The sequence below is a fragment of the Patella vulgata genome, chromosome 8, assembly GCF_932274485.2.
Source record: "Patella vulgata chromosome 8, xgPatVulg1.2, whole genome shotgun sequence".
NCBI classification, from domain to species: domain Eukaryota; kingdom Metazoa; phylum Mollusca; class Gastropoda; family Patellidae; genus Patella; species Patella vulgata.
This window is the reverse complement of record NC_065886.2, coordinates 8,067,026-8,090,213: the sequence shown is the minus strand read 5'-3', so window position 1 is coordinate 8,090,213 and position 23,188 is coordinate 8,067,026. Positions and strand designations below refer to the sequence as shown.

General features: G+C 37.3%; 1 protein-coding gene across 3 annotated transcripts in view; it reads left to right on the top strand.

The window, feature by feature from the left end:
- The window catches only part of LOC126830952 (ubiquitin carboxyl-terminal hydrolase 25), a 30,051-nt gene extending 7,725 nt beyond the window's left edge, over positions 1-22,326 (top strand). For all 3 annotated transcript variants that reach the window (XM_050561493.1, XM_050561498.2, XM_050561500.2), the window contains 19 exons: positions 418-507; positions 681-830; positions 1,918-2,012; positions 2,819-2,901; positions 3,157-3,305; positions 3,684-3,811; positions 4,894-4,989; positions 6,736-6,900; positions 7,361-7,566; positions 7,962-8,032; positions 9,055-9,283; positions 9,924-10,097; positions 11,061-11,209; positions 11,774-11,964; positions 12,673-12,757; positions 13,467-13,546; positions 14,093-14,222; positions 15,839-16,025; positions 16,393-22,326. In XM_050561493.1, coding sequence (XP_050417450.1) covers positions 418-507; positions 681-830; positions 1,918-2,012; positions 2,819-2,901; positions 3,157-3,305; positions 3,684-3,811; positions 4,894-4,989; positions 6,736-6,900; positions 7,361-7,566; positions 7,962-8,032; positions 9,055-9,283; positions 9,924-10,097; positions 11,061-11,209; positions 11,774-11,964; positions 12,673-12,757; positions 13,467-13,546; positions 14,093-14,222; positions 15,839-16,025; positions 16,393-16,574 — 2,640 coding nt within the window. In that variant the 3' untranslated portion in view covers positions 16,575-22,326. The remainder of the gene's footprint in view (positions 1-417; positions 508-680; positions 831-1,917; positions 2,013-2,818; positions 2,902-3,156; positions 3,306-3,683; positions 3,812-4,893; positions 4,990-6,735; positions 6,901-7,360; positions 7,567-7,961; positions 8,033-9,054; positions 9,284-9,923; positions 10,098-11,060; positions 11,210-11,773; positions 11,965-12,672; positions 12,758-13,466; positions 13,547-14,092; positions 14,223-15,838; positions 16,026-16,392) is intronic.
- Positions 22,327-23,188: the final 862 nt, after the last annotated feature.

Below are 23,188 nucleotides of genomic sequence, written 5' to 3'. Positions count from 1 at the left end.
TTGACTGTCCGGACAACTTAGCTGCTGTGGGTCTATGGTTCGTTGCCTGGCAACCTATCTTTGTTTTTGTTATTCTTTCTTCTCCAATCCTTTGTTTGCCAGCAGAAGATGATGCAACACAGTGACTAAAAGGTGCTATCTTTCTAACCTGGAGGTTCCTGTGTTCCACAGGATTTCCGTGGTGGTTTCCCCATTGTCAGTGGTGCAAGATAAGAGGGCCAGGCAAGGAACAGTTGTCTAGACATTTAGAGGGGACGGAAAAACAAGGTCTTGTGTACACATTGGCGTGCATGTAAAAGAATTTGATACAAGAGTGGGCGGTAGCGCAGCTATCCGAGCAAAATTTTCCTCATAGCACATTGTATGTTATATGCCAGGGTTCATTATAAATAATTTTTTATTTTTCTATATTTCCAGTCATTGTTCCATTTACGTCAGTTCCGCCATTTAGTGTTGAACTTTCAGTTTCACCAACCAACAGAGGATGGGGTTGATGGCTCACCAGTGGTAAGATTTCAATTATTTATATTTTAGATGTGCGCTTTAGATCATCAGGTCTGTCATTGAGTCATGTGTGGTTTTGATTCCTCGGTTGTACAAGACAAGGAGTAGGGTCGTCTGTCCAATCTCGTGGGTTTTCTCTCTCTTTTCAGTGAAATCTTTTCCTCTCTATATTTCAGGATAATAGGAATTTATTATTTATGAAAGAATTGCGGAGTTTATTTGGTTTGTTAGTTGGTTCTAGTAAGAAGTATGTTGATCCGTCCAAGGCTGTAGAAATATTAAAAGAAGCTTTTTCTTCGCCAACAGGTGCTAGCGACAGTCAACAGGTAAGAATCTATATAACTGTCAAATTATCTAATTAAAGGGAAACAACTCTCTATATATAACCAGGGCTAAGTTGTAGTTATATAATTGACTTACATTTACGTGTAAAAAGTTCAGTTTTTAAACAAAAAAAATCTTTAGAAGTTGATCGTCTTTAAGAAAGATAAAATACCTGCTTCTATCAGTAAATTTCTTGGAAATTGAGGCAGAAATGACATTTGGCTATAAATTTAAAATTCTGTAACAAATTTAAAATTCTGTAACAAATTTAAAATTCTGTAACAAATTTAAAATTCTGTAACAAATTTAAATTCGGTAACAAATTTAAAAGTCTGTAACAAATTTATAAATTCTGTAACAAATTTAGAATTATGTAATAAATGTAAAATTATACAATAAATCTAAAATTATATTGTAGATTTAAGGGACTGCACAAAAAATTTAAACACTTGCACCCAAACAAAAAACTTGCTGAAAGATCTATATACATCCACCCACATGCCTGTCCGTGCAGACCAAGTCCTACTGTTCTGCTACGACTGGGCAAATGAAGACGGGCATATGCCATACAGAGTGATATGAGGGAAATTTTGCCTGGACGGCGATGCCCTGCCCACTCTTATATATCGAATTCCTACTGCCAAGGAATCTTTTACGTGCACTCCAATGTGTACCTAACACCTCGTGTTTTTGTCCCATATGACAAACTAGACTGCTGTTCTTGTCAGAATCTCCGTCCTGCACGACTGACGAAGGAAAAGCACGCCGGAAAATCCTGATGAACTTTCTCTGCCAACACCGGGTGCAAACCAACGACCTCCAGGCTAGCGAGCCAGGAGTTTTAAGATAAAGTAACCGACATTTGATTTAAAATTTTCTATCCAAGGTGTTTCTCAACCCACCCATATCCGCGGATTATTCATTTGGACTTGAGTGTTGATCTTTAGCTATGGTCTCTTAATCCACATTATGAATACCCCTTTTGAGCTCTGTGTTCAATTCAAATCTTATGAAATTACATTTTTAGGAAGCCACACACAATAACTAGGAAATGAATTTTAACTAAATTTCTTTATGTGTCTGTTTTAGGATGTTAGTGAATTTCAGCATAAATTACTAGAATGGCTAGAAGATGCATTTAAAGTTTATAAAAACAAACCAAGCACAAGTTCTTCTGAAGAAAGGTAACACATTTATTTTACAAAGTTAAAAATATTTTCGGTACCGAAGTTAAGATTTTGTTATTGATTCCAGGGTGTGGTAAGGGTTTTTATACGCTCACACTGAAATGTGGTCGTATATTGTCGTTGCCGCTATCCATCGGTCTGGGAATTGTGGATGCTCTAGAAGCTAAAGTTAATATCTGATTGACGTTAAATGTGTACACAGTGTTTAAGGTCATGAGACGAAGAAGCCTATTGATTTTCAACTAATTCTGTTATTTACTGCCAGAGTTATGGCCCTTGATCACTTTGAAAAATGTTGTGGACCCTCTAGAGGCTACAGTTGATATAAATTGCAAACAATCGAAACAATTCTAATGATTTCTGATAATGGGTTATTACTCGTAACCAGATTTTCATGCGTTGTAAATGTTCTCATTACTGACAAAAGAAAATATGCGACAACTTTTGTTGACAGCATCTATGGGTGCATGTTTCATCGTCTGGCAACCTATCTTTAGCCGTGTAATACAGCGTAATTCAACATAGTGTCCCAAAGTGGTTAATATATTTAGGTACAGGTTTTTAGATGTTTGACAATACTGAGATGGGATCATCCATAGATTCATGCAACCAAGACGCTTTAGGACTGCCACATGGGTGAAATTTGGAGTTTTATGCTCAGCTGAAGCTGGAAACTGACGTAGGCCTTGTGGACTTTGCACTGCCACTTCCAACTTCGAAGTTATACCACTTCCAGTCCAGGGCTCTCTCCATGCAACACCAGGTGAACACCTAGTTTGGATTTCATTTTATTGTTTCTCCAGGAAATCTGACTGTGATAAAGAAATAAAAAGTCCTGTTGTAGATTTATTTTACGGACAGTTTAAAGCTGAAGGTATAAACGAAGGTAAGGTATATTCAACATTCTTCATTTAAAGACTTGCTGGGTCATTTAGCGCTTTCAAAATCCCTTTCAAACTACAATAGTGTGGGGGGGGGTGGCCGAATGGGTAGCGTGTGCGCGTTGTATCATAACGTCTGTTATTGAGTCATATGGCGTGGTTTCGATTTCCCAGTTGTACGTGACAAGGAGTAGAGTTTCCTCCCAGTGCTAAAAGACCCCAATGTGCAAGCGAATAATTTATTGTCTTGTTTTTACCAGGTAAAGGCTTTTTGAATGTTGAGACGTTTGGTCAGTTCCCGTTACAAGTATCCGGGTTTCGTGATATTCATGAGAGTCTAGAGGCTGCCACGTCTCCAGGTGAAATCGAGGCTGTTAGCAGTGATGTCACACAGAAATCGGGACAAGAGGTAAGCACAGTCCATCAATGTTATATTTGGAATACGGGGGGGAAGGGAAGAGATATCGGGGCAACAGCCAATATGGCCGTCTGTATCCTAAAATAACGAGGTTACATTACTAAAAGGTGATTTTATGTATTATTGTAGCTATGGTTACCAAGTAGTTTTATGTATTACTTTTATTGTTATGGTTACCAAGTGATTTTATCTATTATTTATGGTTTGTAGCTATGGTTACCAAGTGATTTTGTTATTATTTATGTTTTATTGTTATGATTTTATACATTATGTTTTGCAGTTATGGTTACTACATGATTTATATATTATTTATGTTTTTTGAGTTATGGTTACCAAATGATTTATATATTATTTATGTTTTGTTTGTAGTTATGGTTTACCAGATTGCCTCCTGTTTTAACCTTTGAACTTTCCCGTTTCCAGTTTAACCAACAATTGGGACGACCTGAAAAAATCCACAATAAAATAGAGTTTCCTCAGGTTATATATATGGACAGGTAAAATACATTTCAACCAATCATCAAGTCATTTCTTAAAGCCGTAAATCGTCCTAATGATGATCGGCAAGTTGGCTGTGAGCGTTGGATCAGAAGGTCTATCATTGAGTCAAGTGGCATGGTTTCGAGTCCCTGCTTGTACGTGACAACATCCTGGGTTTTCTCTGGGTCCTCCGATTTCCTCACGGCTGAAGACCCATTCGTGCAAGCAAATTATTAAAATAAAATTGAACCATATGTTAGTCCCGAAATGATCTAGTTTTTGTGGAGTTGATGTTAAACCACTTTGTTGAAAATTTTAGAGATTGATTTGTTTCATTCCTTCTCCAAATAAACCTTATTTCAAAGGACAATATTGGTGTAGCAATGATCTCTGTGTTAAAATTATATTTGGAATGTGTTTAACCAGTTCTGTCACATATGTAATAATGACTGACACCAATATTGTCCTTTAACCCTAATCAAAATCGATTAGCTTCTGTTGACTGCCATCTTGAGTGCCAACAGTAGGGAAAGAAACTGAGCTTACCATCTAGAATCTAATACACGTATCCAATAGATTTCCATCCAGAAAGTATTAAATACCATCAAGATTCATCAAATAACGTCCAGTTTGTGCTACCGTTTAGTTTAAGAAACACCATTTAGTTTTGACATCAGTCTTCTAGTTTATGACCATTTAGTTTAGTTTTGATATTGGTTGTCTGGTTTATGATCATTTAGTTTCATAAACTAGACAAACGATGTCAAAACTAAACAGTGTTTCTTAAACTACACGTAGTACAAACTGGACGTTTTTTGATGAATCTTAACGACGGCATAACACTTTCTGGATGGCAATCTATTAACTGGATACGAATATTAGATTCTAGATTGTAAGCTCAGTTTCTTTCCTTTTTTCGTCAAATCTGAATGATATCCTGTCCCTAGTGAGAATCACCCACATGTGTAATAATATGTAATAATGGCTGACACCAATATTGTCCTTTAACCCTAATCAAAGCCGTTTAGTTAGCTTCTGTTGACTGCCATCTTGAGTACCAACAGAAACACCCACCAGTGTATTTATCTCTCTATTGTAGATACATGGAGCGAAATCAAAGCATTACCAGACAAAGAAGAGAAGATGGTAAAAAATTAAAAGAACAATTAAAATTATTAAAAGCTAAATTAGATAAGTAAGTAACTGTTATCTACTCAAACCTTACAAGTTATCACTACAACTTGAGTATCATGTAGAGGTGTTGTTTTAGTATTCTGGTCTCATCAAACATCCTATCCCTTTTCTAACGATGCTTTAGGATTAAGAATAGACATTTTCTCTTCAAAGCCCACGTTGTCTTGCCGGGTCGGGAGTTTAGCGATGAGTGAGTATTGTTGGTAGACCATGTGACACTTCTGGTACAGGTTTTAGTTGAGAACAGCAGGAGTTTCTGTAATCAATGTTAGGTTCAAGCCATTGTTGGAAAACTGATCAAATCTGTTGAGAATCACATTGGGTTTCTACTGTTGTGTAGTTTAATTTAAAGATACATTATGGGAGATTTTTATAAGAAGTTAGCCATTCTTGCTATAACAGTTCAAAAATAGATGATGAAAGAAGAAGACCTGTCCGTCTGTATTAGTCATCACACGGTCTCCAGGAATTGTATAATTTGTCATTATCTGTGTTTGGTTCATTGCACTTGAAATAGTTTAGATGTCATTTGTTACGGCATCGCTCAACAGCGGCCTCGCTTCTTACACTCTATCATTTAGCCTTGATCCTGGAGTATGACGTCAATGTAACGGTTAATCTCCGCTCACAACGCCATTTAAAATTAAATCAGTCAACTAAATCCTGTTTAAATCCAAGCTCAATCCAAGCCATCCGTGGGTCTACAGAGTTGATTTTGTGCTTGTTGTGTAAATAAAGATCTAATTTATAATTTCTATGACATCTGAAGCCTAAATAAAGACTTGCAATAATCAGATTTAGCTCTTGCATAATGTATGTTTAAAGGGTCTGTCTAGATTTGATAATGGGTGTTGGCTTTATAACTGTTTAGTTTCTCAACACTGCTCTAGAAGATCTGAACAGTTTTCCAACAATGGCTTGAAACTAAACATTGATTACAGAAACTCCTGCTAAAACAACACCTCTACATGATACACAAATTAATAACATATATGAATTTATATTAAAGATATCACAAAAAAAAAATGAAATGAAATGAGGTTTAACGTCCTACTGTTCTGCTCCGAACTAAGCTAATGAAGACAAGCATACATCATGCAGTGTGCTATGAGGGAAATTTGCCCGGACAGCGGCACTACGACCTACTCTTTTATCAAATTCTAATTGCGAAGGACTCTTATGTGCACTCCAATGTGTACACGGGACCATGATTTTTCATCCGATCCGAACGACTAGACAGTAAGTAACCTGTATATAGTTGTCTATGTCACACATTATCCATTAAATTGTTTTGGTCCTTATTTTCATTTTTTTTTTTCTTCGACATCGGCAGGACTAAAAATATCAATTATTCATTTATCCTGTTGTTTTCTTGGTAAATATTGACCTGGTTGTGAATCGTATCGTAGCAACTGAATCGCAATTCGTATCGTGACTGCAGTGGCAATACCCATCACTATTTCTCTCGAGGTCCATTTCCTTCTATTATTCAGGGGCTTGATGGCCGAATGGTTAGCGTGTATGCGTTGTATCATAAGGTCTGTCATTGAGTCAACTGGTGTGGTTTCGATTCCCTGTGACAAGGCGTAGGGTCGCAAGCAAATTATTGAAATAAAATCAAACCATATGTTAGTCCCGAAATGACCTAGTTTGTGTCGATTGGATGTCAAACCCCGTTTCTTTCTCTCTTTCTTTTATTATTAGTGTAATAAATGCCATGATAATGTATATATACATATATTTGTAGGTTTTTACGATATGGGTCCGGTAATAAACGTGTTCCGCTACAAGATGTTCTACAGTATGCTCTAGAATTTGCCCAGAGTAAAGGTAGTGGTGAAACGACGACGGCGACGCTGTCTACGAGCTTGAATCAAGATGTTGATATGGAGTCACCTAGAACTACAGTCAGGTATTCATCTTAATGTAATACATTCAACCTTTCATTCCTGTTAAGGCAGCCACGGTGGCTAAGTGGATAAGATGCTGGCTCGTTAGCCGGGAGGTCACATGATCGATCCCTGCTTTGGCCGAGAAAGTTCATCAGCATTTTCCGCTGGGGTTTCCCTTGGTCACTGGTGCAGGACGGAGGGCCTGACAAAGACAGCTGTCTAATTGTTCGGATGGAATGAAAAAACGAGATCCCGTGCTTACATTGGCATGCATGTAGAAGATCCTCTGGCAGTTGGAATTCAATATAGGTGACGGCCATAGTGCTGCTGACGGGGCAAAATTTTCCTCATAGCACACTTTATGGCATAAGACCATCTTCATTGAGCAGAACGGTAGGATATTAAACCCCATTTCATTTCTATTTACATTTCTGACATTCATGGTTTATGATATGCTGAATATATGAAACACTTTTACAGCAGTGACGACAAGGCATCACCTAGATTACCGACATGTGATTTACCGGATGTTGCCATGTCATCTTATACCAGATCACCTATTAGACCACCACGATCTCTTGACACAGTGACAAGTCCGTCACCACGACATGTAGGGGAAAATGAACTCACGGTTCTCGAGGACTGTCTTCATCGATGGAGGACGGAAGTGGAAATGGATGTCCGAGGTAAATTTATTCATGACTTACAATAGAACACCATCCCTAAGAAAAAAATTAAACATCTCGTAACTTCCTCTTTTGATTAGAAAATCAATTCAGCAATTGATAATATAAATCATTTAAATTTAAAAAGAATTAACATATGCTATACACCATATACAGCCCTTTATTTATGAACGTCTAAATTTGATCCAAGGAGTAGGGTAGCCTTGCTAACCCCATTGTTTTTCTGCTGGTTTAAGGTCCCACACACAAATCGCACTCTACATGTAACACTCACATTTATAATGTGTTTATATTGTGGAATTACAAGAGAATACATTTATAATTTGTTTATATTGTAGAAATACAAGAGAATATAGCAAGTTTAATACATGATTTATAAATTGTTTATATTGTAGAATTACAAGAGAATATAGCAAGTTTAGAAGAAAAAGTTAGTGGAATGTACAGTGATGAAACTATGATGAAGGTAAAAACACTATACTTTAAACTTGGTTATTATTCTATGCCTCTAATTTTATAATGTTTGTATTGAGGTCATGTATAGATAAGGTCATGTATAGATCTATGTTTGTACTGAGGTCATGTATAGATCTGTGTGTTTTTAGACAGTTATGTAATTACATACCATGGATCACATGGCTAAGTGGGTAAGACGCTGGCTCGCTAGCCTGGAGGTCGGGTGTTCGATCCCTGCATTGGCCGAGAAAGTTCATCCAGATTTTCCAGCGTGGTTTCCTTTTGTCAGTAATGCAGGATGGAGGGCCTGACAAGGACAGCTGTCTAGTCGTTCGGATGGGATGAAAAACCGAGGTCCCGTGTACACATTGGCGTGCACATAAGAGATCCCTTAGCAGCTGGAATTCGATATAAGAGTAGGCCGTAGTGCCCGGGCAAAATTTCCCTCATAGCACATTGGCGTGCACGTAAAAGATCCCTTGGCAGCTGGAATTCGATATAAGAGTAGGCCGTAGTGCCCGGGCAAAATTTCCCTCAGAGCACACTGTATGGTGTATGCCCGTCTCCATTAACGGTTTCCTCCCAATGCTAAAGACCCCTACGCGCAAGCGAATTATTGAAATAAAATTAAACCATATGTTAGTCCCGAAATGACCTAGTTTGTGTCGAGTGGACGTTAAACCCCATTTCTCTCTCTCTCGCTCTCGTCTCCATTAACCCAGTCAGAGCAGAACAGTAGGACGTTAAACCCCCTTTTATTTTCATCTCGTATTCTGTTTTCGATTTTAAATCTTGTTTTAATTAGCTCGGTTGGTGCAGAAAAGTAGGACGTTAAACCAGGGTTCTTAATCCATTTTGAAACGAACCGGACGTAATTTATGATACCATAGTGGCTGGTTCATTGTTTTACCAATCGACTAGATTAAACATCAATCGACTAAAGCCGACAAAAAACAGCCGATTAAGAACACTGCTTTAAACACCTTTTCATTTTAATTCTCTATTGTAAAATATTTTCTGTATTTTTTTCAGTTTCCTTACCATTTACACGCAGTATTAGTACACGAGGGTCAGGCAGCGTCCGGACATTACTGGGCGTATATTTACGATTTAATTCACGAGAAGTGGTTAAAGTTTAACGATATCACTGTAACGGAATCGTCGTGGGAGGAGTTAGAGAAGGAGGGTGTAGGAGGATATCATAACGCTAGTGCGTATTGTCTCATGTATGTTGATCGATCAAGACTACAATGTAATGATGGTAGGTCATGTTATTAATTTTATTTCCAATAAGGGGTTTGGGTGGCTGAATGGATAACGAGTGCGGGTTGTATTATAAGGTCTGTCATAGAGTCAAGTGCTGTGAGTTTTCTCTGGGTCCTCCGATTTCCTCCCGATGCAAAAGACCCCTAAGCGCGAGTGAATTATTGAAATAAAATTAAACCATATGTTAGTCCCGAAATGACATAGTTGAGTGGATGTTAAACCCCTCTCTCTCCTCTCCTCTCCTCTCTCTCTCTCTCAAAATTTCAAGACATGAATCTCTTGACTAAATTTTATGATGAGAATGTTATAGCCAGGCAGGCCCGTAACCAGCTTGCTAGCTTCGGAGGGGCAGTGAAGTTTTTAGGGTGGGGGGGGGGGGCACATCCGGCACAGTCTACAGTAGGTATTTTAGAGCTATGGTCGGCAATTTTTTTTTTCAGGGGCTTGCCCCCCCTCTGGCTACAGTCCTGTAGCCAGGTTAAGCCGAGCGATAAAACAATTTGATTGCCAGATGTTTTATAACAAGATAGATAAGCAAGTGATTAATGAGTGTGATTTATATAGCTTGGGACATCAAGCCTCACTGTTTGGCTTCTTTAGACTAAATACTAATAGAGATTTCACTTGTATTTCAGTTGCGTCTGCTCAACATTTAGAGACGATGGATTGTTTACCGTCAGATCTGAGTAAAATGGTTACGGAAGATAATCGAGCATTTGCTAAAGAAATAGAATTATGGAATGAGGACCAGGCCAGGAAAACGGCCGAAGCAGAAGCAAAAGCTGCTGCAGAGAAGAAGATGGTTAAAAGTAAGCCAAACTATAATTCATTTATATAGTGTTAGTACCAGGGTCCGAGTTCATGAAGTATTCCCAGACTTAAGTTAAGAATTTACTCAAAATTGTTTGCCTTGTTTTAACTAGAAAAACAGTCATTGAAAGTCTGAGAATGCTTTGTGAACTCGAGGGCCAGATTCTTTAAATTGTGTGACAGTCCAGATTTGAACTAGAGCGTCTCAGCTTTGCGAGATTGTCAGGAATCTGATATGTGTCTCTCTTTTGTGGATCAAGGTGAGATAGTTGTCCGTTAAATTAACTCGACGAGTAGGCCTATCATCTTTCTATAATGTGTTTTTGATGAGAAAGTAGCTCCTTTCAACAATATCATCACTGGACCATTTGATTCTATTGTATCTAACCGATGATCTAGAGACTTGGTTATCGACTGGTCATTGGAAAATATGTCTAACTAATAATTTGAAGCCAGAAAAAAGACCTGCAATAGGCCGATTTACCTCTTATATAATGCATCTTGAACTTTTAGCACTTTCAGGGCTGGACGGTTTGGTGGCTGACTGATCTGTCATTAAGTCAAGTGATCTGGGTTGGATTCTCCTTTGTACGTGACAAGGAAAAGGGTCGCATGTTCAAACCGGTGTGTTTTTTCCGGGTACTCCCTCTGCTAAAGTACGTGGCAAGGAGTAGGGTCGCCTGTCCAACCTCGTGGGTTTTCTCCGGGTCCTCCGGTTTCCTCCCACTGCTAAAGACCCCTACGCGCAAGCGAATTATGTAAATAAAATTAAACCATATGTTAGTCCCGAAATGACCTAGTTTGTGTCGAGTGGACGTTAAACCCCATTTCTCTCTCTCTCTCCCTCTGCTAAAGATCCATACATGCAAGTGAATTATTAATAGAAAATTGAACCATATGTTAATCCTGAAATGACCTAGTTTGTTTCACGTGGATGTTAAACCCTATTTCTCTCTCTTCAGGTCAGTCTACAGCTTATACACAGACGAGTCAACTGTCTGGTCGACCATCTTTACATGTGGTACACGCCCAGATATCGTCACAAGAAACATTAAAAGCTGTTAATAATAACATAGATTTACAAATATCACCTGATAAAATACTTCTACAGGTAAGATTATTATCTTATAATATATAGAGTGTAAATCATTGTATTTTGTGTATATTATAGAGTGTAAATCATTGTATTTTGTGTGTATTTTAGAGTGTAAATCATTGTATTTTGTGTGTATTTTAGAGTGTAAATCATTATATATTATAGAGTGTAAATCGTTATATATTATAGTGTGTAAATCGTTATATATTGTAGAGTGTTAATCTTTGTATTTTGTGTATATTATAGAGTGTAAATCATTGTATTTTGTGTGTATTTTAGAGTGTAAATCATTGTATTTTGTGTGTATTTTAGAGTGTAAATCATTGTGAGTGTAAATCGTTGTATATTATAGAGTGTAAATCTTTGTATTTTGTGTATATTATAGAGTGTAAATCATTGTATTTTGGGTGTATTTTAGAGTGTAAATCATTGTATTTTGTGTGTATTTTAGAGTGTAAATTATTATATATTATAGAGTGTAAATCTTTATATATTATAGTGTGTAAATCGTTATATATTGTAGAGTGTTAATCTTTGTATTTTGTGTATATTTTATAGTGTAAATCTTGTATATTGTAGAGTGTAAATCAAGAATTAAAGAGATTATCATCTCTGGGTAGTGAACATGTACAGGAATTATTACCACAAGATGATCTTAGATTAAAACATATGTTGATATACATGGTGTTTAACAGAGCTGATATAAAACTACAACAGTGGACAGGACTTGAACAATTCTCATATCTTAAACACTTGGAACAGTCAGAAAAGTAATTGTACAATTTCATATTTACGTAAAAGCACTGAGATTTTATTAAGATGTCACTCCTATTGAGAGGCCATTCTGTTTTAGTTACTGGGGGGGGGGGGGGATGGCCGAATGGTTAGTGTGTGCCCGCTGTATTATAAGGTCTGTCATTGTGTCAACTGGTTGGTTTCGATTCCCCGGTTGTATGTGACAAGGAGTTGCCTGTCAAGTCTGGGGGGTTTTCTCCGGGTCCTCCGGTTTCCTCCCACTGCTCAAGACCCTTATGCTCAAGGGAATTATTGGAATAAAATTGAACCACATGTTACTCCCGAAATGACCATAAACCTCATCTCTCTCTCTCTCTCTCTCTCACTCTTTCTCTCTCTCCATGTAGAAGAGGCCATGAAAGTATAAAAAAAACAAAAGAAGTATAGATCTGCATTTTAATCAGATTGGCCGTAGTGCTGAAGTCAGAATCTTTGCCTATAAAATACAACAAACATTATTTAATCTGGTTTTGTGGCCGAGTAATTTAACATGTGCATTGTAGGTCAAAAAGGTCCCAGACTTGTATGAAACAAGGGGAGGGGTCGTCTGTGGTTTCCTCCAACTGCTGAAGACCCCTATGCTCAAGCAAATTATTGAAATAAAATGATCTGGTTTGTGTTTAGTGGACGTTAGACCCCATTTCTCTCTGTCTCTCCCCAACATGAATGTTTGTCTGTTTTAGAGGAAGGGCTATTAGGTCAGCAGCTAATGAGTTTGTGTTACGATATCAAAAAGAATGTGGTCTGGAATTAGAGAGACGATTGGAGGTAAGATATAAATACATATATTTCATATTTATATTGGGAGCCACTGTGGCTAAGTCGGTAAGACGGTGGCTAGCTAGCCTCGAGGTCACAAGTCGGTAAGATGGTGGCTAGCTAGCCTCGAGGTCACAAGTCGGTAAGACGGTGGCTAGCTAGCCTCGAGGTCACGAGTCGGTAAGACGGTGGCTAGCTAGCCTGGAGGTCACGAGTCGGTAAGACTGTGGCTAGCTAGCCTGGAGGTCACGAGTCGGTAAGACGGTGGCTAGCTAGCCTGGAGGTCACGAGTTTGATCCCTGCATTCGCTCGCTAGCCTCGAGGTCACAAGTTTGATCCCTGCATTCGCCTAGAATCTTCATCAGGATTTTCTGATGTGGTTTTACCATGTCAGTGGTACAGGACGGAGGGCCTGATAAGGACATCTATCTAGTCGTTTCGATTAGACAAAAAACTGAGGTCCCTTGTACACACTGGCGTACACGTAAAAGATCACTTGGCAGTTGGAATTCTATATAAGAGTAGGCCATAGAGCAACTGTCCTGGCAAAATATCCCTCGTAGCACACTGTATGGCGTATGACCGTTTTCACTAGCCCAGTATAGGAGTAGAACAGTAGGATGTTCAACCCCATTTCATTTCAGTGCCAAATCAAATTGGAAACAGATAAAATATTTTGTTCTTTTTTGAAGTCTTTGTATTTTTTTTTTTTTTACAGGAATGGCATAATAAATATCATTTATTTCGAGAGGTTGTATATTTATTTGTTAAAGGTTTAGAAGCTTTCTCGAAAGAAAGGTGAGTACTGTTATATCGCTATAATATACTTAATCCATTCTTGTGGCGTGGCAAGGAGTAGGGTCGCCTGTCCAACCTCGTGGGTTTTCTCCGGGTCCTCCGGTTTCCTCCCACCGCTAACGATCCCTACGCGCAAGCGAATTATGTAAATAAAATTAAACCATATGTTAGTCCTGAAATGACCTAGTTTGTGTTGAGTGGACGTTAAACCCCATTTCTCTCTCTCTCTCTCTCTCTCTCACCATTCTTGTGGTGCTCATCAGGTGGTCTTGAGGTTAGGAGTTGGTTGAGAAAGTTCCCCAGGATATTCTTGTGTGGTGTGGTTTTCCCTTGTCAGTGGTACACAACGTTTGGCATGCACGTAACAGATCCTTTGATATAAGAGTAGGCCTTATAGTTGCTGTCTGAGCAACATTTTCCTAATAGCACACTGTATGGTGTATGCCCTTCTTCAATGGCCAAGTCGGAACAGTAGGACATTAAATCCTGTTTTTTTATTATATTTCTATATTAAATAAATGCTAACTATGATATACTGTGTTGTAGGTTTGCGGAAGCTCTACCATATATAGATCAAGCGTGGCATTATAACTCTGATTGTAGTGTAAATGGGAAATACGAACATTTTGGTGTCAATCGTAAAATGATGGCGTATTTTCGCCGAACATGTCTACATGTAAGTATCAACAATTTTATTCTTTTTTATTTCTAACACTATTTAAAGCCACATGGGTGGTTGGGTGGCCGAATGGTTAGCACGCGCGCGCTGTATCATACGGTCTGTCATTGAGTCAACTGGCAGGGTTTCGATTCCGTGACAAGGAGTAGGGTCGCGTGTCCAATCTTCGTGGGTTTTCTCTGGGTCCTCCGGTTTGCTCCCACAGCTAAAGACGCCTATGCGCAAGCGAATTATTGAAATAAAATTGAACCATATGTTAGTCCCAAAATGACCTAGTTTGTGTTGAGTGGACGTTAAACCCCATTTCTCTCCCTCTTTAAAGCCACACCCAATTGTCGGTGTGCTTTAAAACAACAAGAGGATCAACGTAGAAACGTAGCTTTGATTAAAATACTGTAATTGTTATCCACAGAACTGTTTTGGGAGGGTAAGGGTTGCGTGGCCGAATGGTTAGCGTGTGTGCTTTGTATCACAAGGTCTGTCATTTAGTCATTCAATTCCCCGGTTGTACGGTTGTATGTGACAAGGAGTAGGGTCGTCATTGAGTCAACTGGTGTGGTTTCAATTCCCCGATTGTATGTCCATCCTCGTGGACACTGTATGGCATATGCCCATCTTCATTAACCCTGTTGGAGTAGAACAGTAGGTTGTTAAACCCTATTTTATTCCATTCAACAATGTCGTTTAGCCCAGTAGTGATCCCTAGATAAAATAAAAATGCAAAAACTAAAACCTCCGTCCTACATCAGATATTTATGTAGGATTGTCGGAGAAGAAGAATATTTTTTGTAGTTTGGCTTTTCTGACCCCATTCTGATTAAAACACAGATCCTATTTCGTTTTTTTATAGTTCAAAAAATTTCGTTTTACTTGTCTTTACTACACTAGGATCTGGAAGAGTTGTTATATAACAGGATTCTAGTTGATGTGAGAAATTAGTCATTGAAACAGCTGTTACGCGAGCTGTGCACTGAATCCCTGGAAAGGTCAAAGCTGATTGATTAATAAATGTCTGACATCATAGGGTCAAAAAACACTCGTATGACACCTGATACGACCTCCCAGTACGACTGGTCAGATCTTCATATAGTGTAGGCCATTGAAAGTATAAAAAAACGAAATGAAATATAGATCTTATTAAAAACACTTATATGGATATACTACTTCTGAATTTATTAAAATGCTACGTTTCGATACACATACAGATATTGTTATCAAGCAAATAATGATATTTAACAAAAACGTGGTGCAATATATAGTTAAACTAGATGCTGATTTACACAATTTTGATTGCACACATTGAGTTCGTTAATCTGTTAATAAATTCAGAAGTAGTATGTGTTATGAGGCTTATAAATATAGATCAGGGCCCTTATTCACGAAAACTTAAACTAAGTTACAATCGAAATTTTAAGAAATACTGCAATTCGATTGGCTGACCAATATGCAAATTGGATATATGCAAATTGATTTTACTGGTCAGCCAATCGAATTGCAGTATTTCTTAAAATTTCGATTGTATCTTAGTTTAAGTGTTCATGAATAAGGGCCCTGTATTTTAAATCAGATAGATGTGACCAAGTGTTTAAACCCCATCAATTTATATTTTACAGTCGTTAAATACGAGCGCTACAGAACAGTTTGAAAGCGAGGAAGATATCTCAGAAGCTCTGACATTGATGAACAGTTTGATATTACCCACGTTGCCTGCTTTGTTTACGTCTGGATATACGGAGGACGTGTCCGCCGCAGAGGAAATGAGGGAGAAATGGTGTGCTTTTCTGGGAGAGCAATTATCTGGTAATACTTATTGATTTGACAAAGTTATTGCCCTTAGCATGAAGTTGTCTTTGTATGTCTTAACAAATTACTAATTTTAAAAACTAATTTTGTCATGCACGTAAAAGACCCCTTGAAGTTGGAATTCGAAATAAGAGTAGTCCGTTACGCTGCTATCCCGACAAAATTTCCCTCATTTCCGTCTTCATTAACCCAGTTGGAGCAGAACGGTTGGACGTTAAACCCCATTTCATCTTCATTAAATAATTTTAAGTAGTTTGAAAATTGTTTTTTTCCCCATCTTTCTGAAATCTTGCCTATAGTACCAGTCGGCTACCCAGGGCAAATAATTTAACAATTTTATTTTTATTTTTATTTTTATTTTCAGATTCCAAGATTGACAAATTGCAGGATTTCTTATCAAAACTGTTTGAACCTCCGACCGAAGTAAAACGTCAGTGCTCTCAACACATACGTAATAGTGACTTATCTGATTTATATACACGTTACAAACTAATCATGGACGAATTACACAAATCAGGCGAACTTAAAAAAGCCATCTCATGTTAGTGTTTTAAATTATTAATAAATAACTCAGCCCTTTTATATCATTCACACATTGATGCTTTTTGTGGGACAAGACTTGATTTTATTTACAAGGGAGGTTTAATGCTACCGACATGGTTATCAGGAAGTAACATCTTGGGATATTACGTAACGATGCTTTCTGTGGTGCACACTAAAAACTATTTATGGATCTGTGGTGCAAGTAAACACTGATTTTATTTCAAGGGTTTTAAATATAACATCATTTGAAGAAGAAGAAACTGATTTATTACAAGGGAGGTTTAATGCTAGCGACGTGGTTTTTAAGGCGTAACATTTAGAAGCTTATCACAAGACTTGATTTTATTACTGCTACCGACGTAACATCTGCGAAGATTATCACATAGTCATGTTTCTGTGTGAGGAGAGAAGACTGATTTTATTACAAGGTTTACTGCTACCAACGCAGTTCTAGAGTCATAACATCTGCAAAGGTTATCACATAATGATGTTTCTGTGTGAGAAGAGAAGATTGATTTTATTACAAGGGAGGTTTATTGTTTGCGATGCTGTTCTCAAGACCTAATATCTGAGAAGAATAGTTCCTTTAGAATGTGAAATGATTTAAAATGTGTTTAGCATGTACACAAGCCTGGAAATAGCGGTTTTTGGTTGTAGCTGCCCAAAATATGAGGGACTAAGAAACTGGTATGCTAGGTTCCCACTTTCACAAATCGCGCTACGATTGAAATCGTGGTTTTAATCGTGGAGTACTCGTGAGGATCCTATCGGTTCTTATCACACATTGAGGTCAATCGTAGCAATCGTGTTGATCATATCAAAACGTATCGGTACGCACCAGATCGTGGACTAATACGGACAATCCTATCGTAACACATCGCACGACAGTGGGAACTTACCATTAAAAATACCAAAAAAACAAAGACAAATGCGTGCCTGACAGGAGTTATTGTGCCTGACCATCATTCAATCTTCGCCTGACATTGTCTCTTGTCAGGTGCCTTCTGTCTATGTGTAGGCTTGTTACGATAAGGTAGGGTGAGTCATCGACCTTCGTCAAGCCATGAAAGATGTGAGCCATACGTCTGACAGGTAATCCTGGATATTATAATTAGAGTTTTAATGTTTCTATGGCAACGCTTGATCGTGAGTCACCGACCTTCCGTAATATGAAACTGTGAAATGGATTGAAGAGAGAAGAAGTGAGACATACATCCGACATGTAGTCAATCCTGAATATTATAATTAGAGTTATCCTTTTAATGTTTCTATGGCAACGCTTGAATTAATGTTTCTATGGTAATACTTGATTGTGAGTCGCCATTCCTAACTGACAAAATCTTGGAAATTATAATTAGAGTTATCCTTTCTTTGGCGATATTTGAAGTATCAAACATGGCGGGATGTAGTCTGCTGTTTACCCTATTGTGACTGTGGGATTGTGGAAATCAATTCTGGAACACGTCGATTGAAGTATCCAGCTTTGGATCATGGTTACCGAGACTACAGTACCGTGATAGTCCATGCACAAATAAATTTAGGAAGTAGAAAAAAAAAGGGAAATATTTCATCTAAGATCAGGGATCGTTAGTATTTGATGGTGAACGCATAGTAGACAGAAGGAAATCTGAAGGCTAGGAGGTTCTGGGTAACCGAGACTACTAAATGCTAAATCTATTTGTTAAGGCGAGTTCAATTTTTGTCAAGGTCACTTGCTGAGATGTAAATAAGGTTAGGTCACGTGATTGTTGGAGAGATTGTAGCTTAGGCTTAGGGTAATCATTGGGGCTTGGTCAAGGGTTATGGCTAGGGTTGGGATTAGCGCTATCCCTGTTTACATCTCGTGACCTATGATGAAAAATTGAGCTGGTAGTTGTGGAAATTTGAGAAATGCTCTCATCGTGAATAGAACAAGACCTGAACACACCAAGAATTATTAAAGCAGGAGGTGAAGCAATCAGACCATTCCAGGTTCAAATCCCGAATTAGAATTCAATATTGACCAATTTCAATCAATATTGATGTTATTATCTTGCCAGGAAACTATAGGATCATAATATCCAATATTTAAGACTCAACTAACATTTTATAATCAATACACGAGTGGTGTACCCTATGGTTTTGGGTGCCATTTTGTATTGAACAAATAAAAACACATCCTACAAAACAATGTGAAAGTAATTAGTAAAGGCTGATTCACAAATGACAAAATAATAATTTTTAAAACGTGTAGAATGCACTAAGTAGGCGTAAACGACTAACTTTCTATTTGAACTGTTCACCTATTTCACCGAACATAATTGATTAGAAATTATATTATTTTTTTTATAAATGGAATATAAATCACTTGACATACATTCATATTACATTAATATGTGCTTTTAGATACATTTTTGTCTATTTCAAGGTTTAAAAAAATAGAACCATACACCCTTTAATACAGACCCCTTTAAAATAATCCTTGGTGTGCTCAGGCCTTTAATCTTAGATTCTGTTTTAAATATTTTGTATTTGTAACCTCGGATCAGGGCTATATATTCTTCCAAAATGTACGTTTTTCTTCTGGGATGATTTTGTTTAGCTGTAGGAAGGAGAGTTAAAACTCAAGCACTTGAAGGGATTAAAATAAAACTTCCGACTACTGCTTGATTATAAATATTATATACTGTAATATATAGTCAAGCAGTAGTAAGATGTTTTATTTTAATCCCTTCAAGTGCCTGTGAGTTACAAATAAGAAATTGATGTGGGTATATGAAGAAAATCATGGCCATTGATGTGTGAACAGTCTCGAAATATATCAATTTTTAGGATAGTGTACATTTTCTTCCAAACTGGTTTCAGAATTTAGTTGTTTTTTTTTCTGCATTAAAGGAAGAATATATATATATGTATATATATATCCCTGCCTCCGATCAATCTCAATCACAAAGATAATTTTACACTTTGTTTATCTCTGGGAATGTCACGTGATGTATCCTTCCATCGGTCGCTTTACAAAGATCCAAGATGGCGCGTTTCTTTCGAAATTTCACTTATTTAGCCGAATCACTCTCATTGTGCACTGAAATTAGTTCCTGGTAAATCATCAACTTTTGATGTCAAGATGTGGAAAATATTCCAAGTATCACTAATATATAACTCATGCAAAGAACCGATGCCTAATTGTCGAGAAATCGGCAGCATTTCATTCTAACACATCCTGCCAATCAGTAGCCACTGGGGGGAGCGGAGCTTAGGAACCGATTTCACGCTGATTAATGGCTGGCGAGTTTTACCAGATATAAACGAGGGGTAAAGTTATCTCTATGATCGAGAAGGGCCTCCGATATAACTGTAATTTAGCTTTAACGTCATGTAACGTATATGCATAATACATATATTTTTGGCAGGGTTTTTTTATGGTTAATTTATTATACTAGCTTTAAGAAATACATGTTTAATTCTTTATCCCTGGGACTATTTCAAACCACCTGAAACCACTCCCATCCGTCTCTGGCGCCGCAAACTACCAGCGTCATGTCACTAGCTGTGGACTATTTAAACATACATTATGCAAGAGCTAAATCTGCCTATTGCAGGTCTTTCTGTGGGCCTGAAATGTTTTCTAAATTATTAATTAGACGTTAATTAACTTATCAAGGCCTTAATCAACTCCCGATGGCATTAGATTTTCCGATATTAAATAGATTAGAACGGTTCAGCCATATTTTGATTTAAGCTAAAAATGGAGGAGTGAACAACCAGTACGGTGGTTGAAATTATTGCACACGTCTTGTCAAACCCGCAAAGGCTAATATCTTCGCTCGCAATAGAGTAATTTGAATGAAATTTTCAAATTATTCATTTTACATTATCTATTTCTAAACTATTATAGCAAGAATGGCTAGCTCTTTATCTAAACCTTACATAATGTATCTTTAAGGACTGTATGTTAGTTATGTGACTCTCTCCTTTGGATGAATTTCACCATGGGTGCTTCCCTGCAAAGACAATGTGTCTTACCCCAATAAAGCTGGATAAAGCCTACTTTTTGTGGCTTCCTCTGGCCAGTTTCTTACGAAACACTTGTCTACGATATCACCTTTGGTGGAAGTGGATGTAAAACTCTAGGAACGAACGAACGAACGATACGTGACTCGGGTAGTTTAAGACAATCTAAGTGGTTTCGAAAATGAGCTACAAATCTGTAACTAAGACTTGATAGCTTTGCTCTCAATTTGTTTTAGGGATAGGTAATGTTTACATGTTCCAGGTGTTAAAGTGATAAACAGGCTATAAACGGGTTACTATGACAACAAATACCATGTGACATCATTGTATTTCCAATAAATCTTGAACAGATTTAAGAATTTTCAGAGATTGCAAAATTCGTGCCGTTTAATTTTTATTTCGATGTTATGACAAATATAGAAGGAAGGAAAAAAATGTAAATCTCAGAAAATTAGGAAAAAAACAAACAAGAAGCAATTTTTAAGTTTCGTGTGAAATCATTTCAGATTGATGAATATTTATTAATACATATTATTGTACATGGTATTTTCAGGGCTTTGTTACGTAGAGAATCTCCTACGAGTCTTGTTGGATATCAAAAAATATCAACACAAGTCGATAAAGTAAAAAAAAAAACGAGGCTTTGAATGTTGATATTTTTTGATATCAAAAAAGACGAGTAGGAGATTTTATTTATCACCCAATTCTTTCTTACGCGCACAAATAAATAAATATAATTCTTTGCTATAGATTTCACTTTTACTGAACCTGATTACATTACGGCGTAGTGTTACATCATTTTTTGACAGCAAGTCACCCGTTGCAATGTCATATATATTGACCCGTTGTTTTCGTTAAGGTTATGGGGAGTATTGTAATTATTTATGGTAATTGAGAACTTTTCTCCAACAATATTACTGGTTCCAAAAAGTAGTTCCATTTTAATGAAGAAAAAAGGTAGTTCCTTTTTAATTGACCACGTAAAGTTATATATCGCTCAGTAAATTATGAAAATTATCAGAAAAGCGATATCCATTGTAGTATGTGTTATTGGGTAATTAACTTATTTAACCCATCTTGAGAGAAGTTGCCAAGCCAACCCTTCACAAGTTGTTCCTGTAGTTACACTTTCCAGTTATCTATGAACACATGACTGCATGACTGCAGCCCACTATCTCAGGGCCTCCTGACTTTGCACACATGACTTGCGGCCCATGATTTCAGGGCCACCTCACTTTCGAAAATGAATGCTTATTGATTTACCAGAATTACGTGCAAACTTAGAAGTTTGTAAAAGCATGGACCTTATAATATGGTCCATGGTAAATGTAAGGTCTGAACGGCACTGATTCCATCTTAGAAAACTTCCTACCAAGCATTAAAATCGTGTGTTTATGATATATATATATATATAATGTACAGTAATATTTATGTTTCATTTTGCATTACATGTAGCTGCTAATATATTGAGCTTCTTCAATAGACGCCCTTCGCAGTCTGTCAAGCAATTTATAGAATCAAAAATTACGAAATCCTTTTTTATACGAACATTGGGCCAATGAAAGGAGGAGTCTTGCCGATTTTACGAGTTCTCAGTCCATCTCTTTATAACATGTGGGCGTATCTTGCATGGCAACCGTTCGTTATTTATTTTGATTTGAAAGAAAGTCAGATTACCGTACAAAGTGGATTAAGCCATGATCAATTTGATATTTTAGCGAAAGATGGAAATGATAAATGTAAATAAAATATATTGATATAATATACTGTGTACCGTTTTCTTTTCCTGACAAAAGTTGTTGAAAATCTGAAAAAAAATTTAGGAAGAAATCGGAAACACCCCAGATTAAGGAAAAATTAGGACAATCGAACAGAATTTGCTTGACAGGCTGTATTCATCATTTCGTTTTATATTACTAAGGAACAATTAGGACAATGAGAAGTTGTTTGACAGGCTGTATCCATTATTTAGTTTTATATTATTATTTATTTATATCATATGTACCTGACAGACACGACATGGCTCCATTAGTGTACCTGTGTACCTGACATGGCACAATTAGTGTACCATTAGAATCGTACACAATATATATTAACCAGGCGTCAAAAACACCAATCTCATTAAAACACAGATACTGATTCGTTTCGTCATTTATTCAAAATTTCGTTTTACTTGTCTTTACTACACAAGGATCTGGAAGAGTTGTTATATAACATGTGTTCAGGTTGATGTGAGGGATTTGCCAATGATACGGTCTGTTTTGGCAAGTTCTTGGCATGCGATGTAAGGAACTGTGGGTAAACCACTAGAAACATCAACGCTGATTGATTAATCAATATCTGACGTCATAGGGTCAAAAGCCGCTCGGACGACCCCGGACTTCCAGCACAACTGGTCAGATCTTCATTTTGTGTAGGCCATCGAAAGTATAAAAAAATGAAACGAAATAAAGATCTGTATTGTAATCAGATTGACGCAAAAACACAAGATCCAATGCCAAAGCAAGTGAACTCGATACATGAGAGAATATCGTTATAGAAAGTGGTATCACATGTTATTGAAAGGGTTTGGATACCCCACGACCCCTTTTATTGTACTACATGTTATTGAAAGGGTTAGGATA